At 37.9% G+C, this 10384-nt stretch overlaps 1 protein-coding gene across 1 annotated transcript; it reads left to right on the top strand.

The window, feature by feature from the left end:
* Positions 1–3475: 3475 nt before the first annotated feature.
* LOC116390835 (extracellular calcium-sensing receptor-like) lies at positions 3476–6704 on the top strand. The gene is made up of 6 exons (XM_031860948.1): positions 3476–3612; positions 3716–4004; positions 4206–5018; positions 5110–5334; positions 5552–5675; positions 5791–6704. The coding sequence occupies exons 2-6, from the start codon at positions 3750–3752 to the stop codon at positions 6702–6704; spliced, it is 2331 nt and encodes a 776-aa protein (XP_031716808.1). The 5' UTR covers positions 3476–3612; positions 3716–3749.
* The last annotated feature ends 3680 nt before the right edge of the window (positions 6705–10384 follow it).

The raw sequence follows: 10384 nt of genomic DNA, 5'->3' as shown, positions 1-10384 counted from the left end.
TACTTGCTTTTTTGTCACGGAAGCTGCCTGATAACTTCAATGAAGCCAAATTCATCACCTTCAGCATGTTGATATTCTGTGCAGTCTGGATCACCTTTATCCCAGCATTTATCAGCTCTCCTGGGAAGTTCACTGTTGCTGTAGAAATATTTGCTATTCTGGCTTCAAGCTATGGACTTCTTCTCTGCATTTTTATGCCAAAATGTTACATAATTTTGTTCAGACCTGAGCAGAACACTAAGAAACACATAATGGGAAAGACATCTAATAATGACATACGTTATTAACCATTTCCCAAATAGCTTAAAATGTTTTTGTTTCTCTTTTACAACCAAATTGTAATCTGTGTGTCAAAAAGGGGTGCCCAAATACTTTTGGTGAATTTTGGTTTACTGGTATGGCTCCTTAAATGGGGCAATATGGTCTCAGCTCCATTTGGGGTGAGCAATGGTGTCAGACAGGGGGGGGGAGGTTGTCCCCAATTAATTTTGATATTCATATTGATGATCTTTCTGAACAATTGGAAGCCTGTAATACTGGGTGCATGATTTTCAATACTCTTCTGAACCATATTATGTATGCAGATGATCTTGGTCCGAAGTTCATCCAGCTCTAGTCGTGAGCAGTTCCTTACTATATGTTCTGTGTGTGATGTGGAACATTATATCAACACACAATGTCAATAAGAGTGTTGTCATATTCAGTAGTGAGGATAATGTGTAAAATGACCTGACTTTAAATTGTCTAGTAATAATCCTGTGTCCGTAATGTAATAAAATATCTTGGACATTATATACACTGATTTATATTATTTTCAAACCATGTGTTTTTATTGTGCATTTGTATGTAATTTATATAATTTAATGTCTTGACCCTGTAATAAAGTTTTGATTGAAACTTCTGCGACCATTGCAGCGTCTGACATATACCACACAGCAATGTGAAGAATATTTCCAAACAATTACAGTATGTATGTAAGGCAGAAGAAGACTCATTCTTTGCCCCCCAAGGGGCCACATCAAGGAAAAGCTATCTTTAGAAGGTTTCTCTATAACCAAAGTTCATTCATGATAAGAGACTTTGCCTTAAATCTTTAATATATATGAAAGAAGAACATTATGTATAACATTGAAATGATATGTAAATATAATGCACACATCAAGAGGTTATATCCTTAATATCGACATGTAGACAGATATGAACTTAGTATGCAATGGCCTTAAACACATATGTGCGCTGCATGCTGATCACTTTTTAATATAAATTACTGTATAATTGCAACATATGCAAGCTGCACACACAACTCTTGTTCACCACTTTTTCAATTCAATTTAAAAGTATGTTGGCTGTAATTTAAATAATTCCCTACTTTCCCTTTGATAATTTATATTTCTATCTTTTGTAATTGCATGTAATCAGATTGAAGGATAGGTTCACATTTTTTTAACTTCTCACATGCTCATATACACATTGAGGGAGTTATTAGTATCTGTTATCATCCATGCTGTCATACTGGGAATAAGATAACCAAAATTGTCAAAATTACTGACAGTGGTATGGTGGCCTTTCTTTCACATCTTGGACTCTGCTTATCAGTCTAAATCCAAGTTGCACCTCTCTCCTCAACATCCATAACTGTCCTTCCTCTCAGCTTCTTTTCAGCTTTGCTAAAGTTTTCTGAAACAAATATGGAAAGTAAATCAATAAAAGTTAAAATACAACAATAGCGGATAAAGGGGATGTGAAGGGGGAGTAAATTAAAACAGTATCTCTGCACACTACTCTCAAGTTCAAATATACTATGATGTAATACAACAGAAATAATGGTTACACGTGTACATGTACAAAAACAACACAGAAGAAAACAATGGAAGATAAATAAGTCCCCATCTGTTGTAAGCACGACTTTATTACCCAGTGGCTCGACTCCAGTGGGAACGCTCCAGCAGGGCACCAACATGCGGACACTAGAGATTAAACATTGCAGATTGCTTCATCCTTTTGCTCAACAACATGAACAACATGTGGCATAATGCTTCAAGCAGAAAAACAGGGTCAATGTTAATTAACATCCTTGTCACAACATGTAATATTAATTAAACCTTTAATTAATTAAGGGTTTGTTTTGATCTTTCTCTTCCTTCTTTGTTATTGTTTTTTCCCTTTAGCTCTGAGATCAGGTCTGCTGTACTGTGCCAGTGTTTGCCCAAAGAGCAAACTAATACAAAAGTTGGATTCTAAACTGTTTATAACTAATATAAACCCTTTAACACTATATATATGTATATATATATACATATATATATACTGTTAAAGCATAATCATCTGCTTATAGCACTGTATAATTATAGCTGTAAGTACTTATTTTAAATGATGATAATGCATTATTATTATCATAATACTTCGTAATTGCTGGTCACTCATTTTTTTTGGCAAGGATCATAGTGTGTAGTTCCCATAGTTGTAATACATTATAATCTTTTCGTAATGACTTATAATCACTGTTATATTGCGTTGGGTGTTTTAAGTAATGTGAAAAAAAAACATTTAATCAATACACGATCAACAGACAGAACATTGTAAAAACATTTTTTACAGCACTTAAAGGAAACAACGGCCACTTAGAAGAACTTATAATCACATCATGAAATTATTTTAATGCATTGTAAAGAATATTATAATGTATTACAACTATGAGATTTATTATGCACCACGATCCTTATGAAGTATAATATACTTGATAAGTCATTAGTCAAAAGGTGTTATGATTATTGTAATAGCGCATTATGAACATGTACAGTATGAGTGCTCATAACAATGGTTATACAGTAAGTAGATTACAATGCATTGTGAGAATGTTTATATTGCATACATGGGCGTCATCTCAAGTGTTGTCAACATTAGGATATGGATATGGGTTGGCATCAAAATGCCAAATAAAACAAACAACAACTTAAAAACAATAATGGCAATCAGTACATGTATCATTTATTTTTTCATGAAATAATTTTAGAATTACATGAAAAAATTGTAATGTTGAAAAATCTTAAGAAAAAAAAAACCTGAACCTATACCTGGTTCCAGTTTGTCTTTGAGTCAGGACCTCACTTTCTTTTGCAGACAAACAAATAGATGGGACTGAAAATAAAAACCTTTGATGGAAGATATGGATTTAAGCTAAATAGATAAAAGTATAGCGATACAAAGTGTTGCCTATTGCATACTCTTAGATAACTGTACACCAAACACCCTTTGTCCATGGTCCCTCGTGGCATCTAGCTTATTTGTCTCTGCACCCTAAAGCAGCAGGTTCATGGATGTGAGCGTGGACATATACTAAGGCCTACAGTAGGCATGGTATAAAGAGTGGCACAGGGGCAGAGTTAGTGAGGCCAGTCTGTGGAGCGAAGGTATGTCACTACTAAAGCTGGTCCTCCTGGTTCTTCTATTCAGGAGGGGAGCACCTGTTTGCCAACTGCAGGGGAAGGCACAACCTCCTGAGCTGACCAAAGCTGGAGACTTTGTCACAGGTGGAATCTTTACCTTTCGCACTGGGTACAGAGGCAGCGTGCCCACCTTTCAAACATTACCTGATCCTCCAACGTGCCTGGAGTAAGTATGCTTGTTTTGTTTTTGTTCAACTATGTGCTTTCTTGTTCAATGCGTTCTTGTGCAAATCAAATAATTCATAAGAAATGTCTTTTTTTTCTTCTAGCATCAATGTAAGAGAATTCAAATTTGCCCAGACCATGATCTTTGCAATTGAGGAAATAAATCAAAATCCTGCTATTCTTCCTGACCACACAATGGGCTACAAGATATACAATTCCTGTGGAATGTCAAACATTATCAGGTCTGCTCTAGATTTAGCCAACGGGGAGAGGGAGATCATAGATGAGAGGAACTGTACGAAGGCTGACACTGCACAGGCTGTACTTGGCCACTCAGCCTCTGCACCCACAGTGGGATTTGCTCGGATTATAGGAAGGTTCCAGATACCAGTGGTAAATATTATACTTTTATTCAGTGTGTACATTAAAGATTACGAAAGACAACCCTTAACATCATGTTTCTAAAACACTTAGTTGAGTCAGTTGAGTTAACATTATCTTGGAGATGTTTAGTTGATTTCATATTTCATATTTTTCTAAATGATTAACATGTAATGCAAACATTTCTGTTCTATCTAAATTTCTTTTGCACAGCTCAGCCACTTTGCAACCTGTGCATGTCTCAGCAACAGAGAGGAGTTTCCGTCCTTCTTCCGAACTATTCCCAGTGACCTCCACCAGAGCAGAGCCCTGGCAAAGCTGGTCAAGCATTTCAGTTGGACCTGGGTCGGGGCAATTAGTAACAAAAACGAATATGGCATCAACGGGATCGCCGCATTTATACAAGCTGCACAGGAAGAAGGCGTGTGCATAGAGTATTATCAGGCATTTGAGCAAACAGGTCCTTTTCATGAGTTAACAAAAGTAGTTGAAACTGTGAAGTACTCCACCTCTAAGGTCATTGTGGCATTCATGTCCCACAGAGAGATTAATGTGCTGGTGACTGAGTTGTACAAACAGAACGTTACCGGGCTGCAGTGGGTCGGCAGTGACGCCTGGATTACAGATGACTCTCTGACGGACAGTGAGGGACACAGCCTCCTGGTGGGCTCACTGGGCTTCACTGTCAGCAAAGCTAAGATCCCGGGGCTGCAGGAGCACCTGAGGCAGCTCCACCCATCACAGTTTCCTGACAGTCAGTTTGTCAGAGATTTCTGGGAAGACGTGTTTGACTGCGCTCTGAATGCCACTGCGAACACACAAAGAAAGCCATGCAGCGGCTTTGAGAGCTTGCAGACCGTTGAATCGTATTTCACAGATGTCTCTGAGCTGAGATTTACTAATAATGTATACAAGTCCGTTTACGCAGTGGCTCATGCTCTCCACAGCCTGCTCATGTGTGAGGAGGGGAGGGGCCCCTTCTACAACGGGAGCTGTGCTGATACTGGAAACATTCAACCCTGGCAGGTGAGGCAGAACACATTGATGTTCTCGTGCCATGAAGTCAAAATGAAAATGAGCTTGTTGTGTTTAATTAAGTCTCTCCTCCTCTTTACAGGTGCTGCATTATTTACAGAATGTCAACTTCACAACAGATCAGAAGGAAAGAGTGACTTTTGACCAGAATGGAGATGTACCTGCAAGATATGAACTCGTAAATTTACATGTGACCTCAAGGACCATGCATGTTGCCACAGTTGGGGTTTTTGATTCCACTCTGCCCCGTGAGCGACAATTTATAATGAATGGCATGAAGATAGTGTGGGGAGGAGGAAGTCATACGGTACATACTCATATTGCTTTGTTGTCATATATCTGGGTTGTTAGTAACAATGCCATACTGCATAATATTTCATAATGCACTTCCATAAAGTGCAGCAAAACTGGTTTACAACCTAATTTAATTTTTGTGAATGAACTTCAAATGGCATGTGAACACCAATAAAATAAAACAGTGAACACACTGTCACATACAACTCCTCCACATTTTCATGCACCAGGTGCCTGTGTCAGTGTGCAGTGAGAGCTGCCCCCTGGGAAAACACAAAGTCCTTCAGAAAAGCAAACATATTTGCTGTTATGACTGTATACCATGTGCAGAAGGTGGAATCAGCAATATTACAGGTTAGATTTCTAAAAAACATATTGTTTACATGGGAATACTGTATCTGGAATGTTAATTTGCCTTTCCATGATTAGCATATGACCTAATTAATGTTTTTCTCTCTTTCAAAAACAGACTCCAAGGAGTGCTTCAAATGTCCCATTGATTATTGGCCGAATACCAGAGGAGACACATGCATCTTGAAGGAAATTGAATTCTTGTCTTATGCAGAGATCATGGGGATCATATTAACATTCTTTTGTTTAATGGGGGCGATTGTGACAACGGTGATAGCATCTATTTTCTTTCACTTCCGGGAAACTCCTATTGTCAGGGCCAACAACTCTGAGCTGAGCTTCCTGCTGCTCTTCTCCTTGACTCTGTGTTTCCTGTGTTCTCTGACCTTCATAGGCCGGCCCACTGAGTGGTCCTGCATGCTGCGACACACAGCATTCGGCATCACGTTTGTCCTCTGTATCTCTTGTGTTTTAGGGAAAACTATAGTGGTGCTAATGGCCTTCAGGGCCACACTTCCAGGCAGTAATGTGATGAAATGGTTTGGGCCTGCACAGCAGAGACTCAGTGTTCTGGCTTTCACACTAATACAGGTTCTTATTTGCATACTATGGCTGACAATCAACCCTCCTTTTCCCTACAAAAATATGAACCACTATAAGGAGAAGATTATTCTTGAGTGTGCACTGGGATCACCTGTGGGGTTCTGGGCTGTGTTAGGATATATAGGGCTCCTAGCCGTGTTATGTTTTGTACTTGCTTTTATGGCTAGAAAGTTACCTGATAACTTCAATGAAGCTAAATTCATCACCTTCAGCATGCTGATATTCTGGGCAGTCTGGATCGCATTTATCCCAGCTTATGTCAGCTCTCCTGGGAAGTTCACTGTGGCTGTGGAGATATTTGCTATTATTGCCTCCAGTTATGGACTTATTTTATGCATTTTTATGCCCAAATGTTATGTTATTTTACTGAGACCAGAACAAAATACCAAAAGGCATATAATGAGCAAATCAAAAGATATTCAATGTTAGATTCATACTTTTGTGATTCCTTTCTTTTTACTATTATTACTATTTTACACCAGTGTGAATGTATGTATGCTATTACATGTAATATGAAAAGATCTTAGTTAATCTGGATTAACCATAATATTAGTTACTAATCTTAGTTGTGACAGTTACCCTCCTTATTTATTCACTTCAAATTATAAATTGGTAACCCTTTATAATGATTACACACTATGAAGCTTTAGTTAAGCATTAGTTAAGTATGAGTAAACACTTAATTCATCATTTATAAAGCATTGTTCCTATACATTAACACTCATTAGTATGCACTTCATAACAGTTATAAATGTTTTATTAAAAGTATAAACTATAAGCTTGTCTATTATGTGTTTCGTGATTGCGTTTTCATTCTTCATAAATGATGGATTCCCCATTTGTAAATGAAGTATTATATATATTACAAAGGAGTTGTATGATTAATAAAATCATTTATAAAGTGTAAGTAAATGATTAAGAACTTATTTAGATGTCCATTATTCATGCATTTATTCTTATAATGATTTAGATATGCACTAATGTTTAGGGACTTAATGCATGCTTTATAAGCGCATAAATCTGTTCATTGTTTGCAAAAAATAATGCTTTGGATGGTGGTGGTTTAATTCATCATTTATAAAGCATTCTTCCACACATGCCTCAGCCGTCACCATGTTGAGTAACATGTTGAGAGCCTTGTTGAGGCAATAGATAAGCAAAAAACTTAGGTCAATTAAATTATGACATGTGTTTAGTGTTTATGTGCACATGTATTCACTCTTTAGTACTGGCTTACAGAATATGCAATAAATACTTAAAGGCCTTCACCAAGTTGATCTCAGGAAACACGCTAAACCTAAGACTGATTGTTTGGGAACAGGGCCTATGTGTATTCTTGTCAGATTTACTCTTCATGCCTGAAATCCTTCAAGTCTTACGTAGGCAAAAAAAGAAGGAATTTGCATGAACCTCTGAGAATGGACCACTAAGTTGCCTCCTACACCTGAGTAGCAGACAGGAAGCTATAAAACACATCTTTGCAAGCATCCTGACTGTGCCAAAGGCGAGGCTCTGAGATGTCAACAGTTGCATTTGTCTTCCTAACACTGTTCACTTGGATGGTGTCATCTGGGACATGGCTCAGACTGGACCAGTGTACTGAGCTCAGTCAGTATAGATGTGATGAAGAGACAAGGGGCGGCAGCTTATGTGCATCATATAAAAATGTAGTTATTCATGACCAAACAAAACGGACACTGACATGTGAAAGGTGAGTAAATTGTTGTATCTTGCTCATTCATTTGCTGTTTGTTTAGTGAAGGACCGGGATACCGCAGTGTTTTTTCTCACAGATTCATCAGCAATTAGCTTGTAATTTTAGTATTTCCTCAGCGGGGAACTAGTTTGAATTATTGGGGCCTAAACACCATATTGAGAGACCCCTCATTAGACAATTAGATCTCTAGAGGAGCTTTTAGGAGTCAATTACAATTTGAAGTCACTTTAATTACAGTCGGGTCATTATGGTTTCTATGTTGCACTGTTGGATTTGCAAAAAAGGAGGTTTTACTTTATTTTTTTTGCTTTTTAAATTCCAATTTAGCTTTTGTGTGACTATAAGTGCTGTGCAGTTTAGGGATTAATGCGACGTATGGCTGTTGTGAAGGGTGATTGATAATATGATCATGAACTGATTGTTGTTGGTTTTTTACTTGTGTAGATCTCCTGTAATGAGTGTTGCCTCAAAGAGGACACAGAACAAGATGAAGAAAGACTGTACCGTGTTTCCTGGTGTGTCTTTGAACTACATGATCTTTTATGACTGTGTGCACCTGTTGCAAAGAGTGAAGGAAATTGTGGAGCAAAACAGGCCCGTCTGCAAGTGTAAATTTCAGCAGTTTTTGCTGCATATCCGGTCGAAGACCAGCTGTCGGCTACTTACAATAGAGGTGAGCGCCATAGTTACATGATAACAGTAATCATATTCATCAAATTGCATGTTAAATTAAATCTGAATTCGAATTTAGAACAGTGCACTCAATAATTATTGCCTTTCTTGTGTGTAGAACTTGCATTTCAGCTCACATCAATTTCTTATGAAACGTATTAACAATATTTTGTGTTCGTCTGTCATTTTCCTCCATACAGACACAGATTGATAATCATAGCACACGTTTGAATTACAGAAGTATCTGTCTTTTATTTGTTTTTCCAGAGAAATGTGGCTTACTGCTCCTACATCATTACCATTGTTCTACTAGACCACTGGAAACCATTGGATTGTATCTGCATCTGTAAAGTACGCAACCTAGAGGTCAGAATTCTGCAGGTGTTTTTCTTCCTAAGAGAACTTCGACAGGTAATTCCTTATCTTACTACTGCCTGAGAGTCAAGTGAACCTGTTGTCCTCATCATATGGTATTGAATAAATTAAAATGTATGTCAGGAGCTGCAAAGGGCAGGTTTGCATGTACACTTACAGTATGTCTGCGCTGTGCCTTACTTCTGCCTCAGACTGTCCATAGTGGTGTGTTACAGCATCAACAGTGCTCATCACTGAGTTAAGAATACATAGAAAATACAGTCAACTTCAACAGCAGAAGTATTTCAATCATGTCAGCTATTTATTAGTTCAATTAAGAACACGTAATACATTTAACATTTTACTGTCAGATATGGTCGTGAGGAATCTGCTGATATGAGAAAAATATGAAAAGACATTGCCATGTGTGCACAGAAGTACAGAATTTTGTAGTTTGTACATAAGTGTGGGCATTCTGGATACAATGACAGTAGAAATTCTTATATATGTATATAAAAATGACAAACCGCCATATATATATATACTGCATATATGTGAATATAAATGCAGTGATGACAGTTGAAAAATGTATATTATCTAACACATACTTTATCGTGATATAGCCTATCCGTATTTGTATGCATGGCTGTGTGATGTGTGTGCAGTAATAACCTTTCACATCTTGTCATCAGATGCCATCAAAGTTCTCTGCATCACACTGTCTTAAAGAAGTACTTCTGAAACAAGCAGGTGATACTGAAAAACAAAACAAAAACGCCATTCATTGCAAGAAAAGCATGCTTTCATATTTTTTTTACAAGTTAGATAGTAATCTAACATTTTTTTCGTGTTTACACAGGCAGGGTGATGAGTGGGATGCCTGTAGACACCAGCAGATGGATAGCAAGATATTTCCTGGCAGCTGTGTTACTGCTTGAAATCTACATGACAAGAATCAAGAGGTCATCAAACAGAGTCAGCTCTGCTCATGGTAGCAACTCCACGATGGCGATGTTTTTCACCATGACATTGCACTCTTTTTCACCATCAGTTACCATCCATCAGCCCTCTGAGTGGTCCCCGGTAGCTGTCAGGATCTCCTTTGTTGTCTTCCTCTCTTGTGGTCTGGGGAAAACTGTTCATGTGTTAATTGCCTGCAGGGCTGCTCATACTGTCATGACATTGTTGTGTCTCACGCAGCAACAATTTAGGGCTCTGCCTGTCACTGTGTTGTTTATCTGGCTGACTTTCAGTTCTCCTTTTCCAAGAAAGAACAGAAAACTCTTGTTTGAAGACATACTTGTTGAGGGTAGTGTGGGATCAACACTAGGATCCTGGGCTGTGTTAGGGCAGATAGAGCTACTGG

The sequence above is a fragment of the Anarrhichthys ocellatus genome, unplaced genomic scaffold, assembly GCF_004355925.1.
Source record: "Anarrhichthys ocellatus isolate YVR2014 unplaced genomic scaffold, GSC_Weel_1.0 scaffold24, whole genome shotgun sequence".
Classification (NCBI taxonomy): Eukaryota; Metazoa; Chordata; class Actinopteri; order Perciformes; family Anarhichadidae; genus Anarrhichthys; species Anarrhichthys ocellatus.
This window is presented reverse-complemented; position numbering and strand designations above follow the sequence as displayed.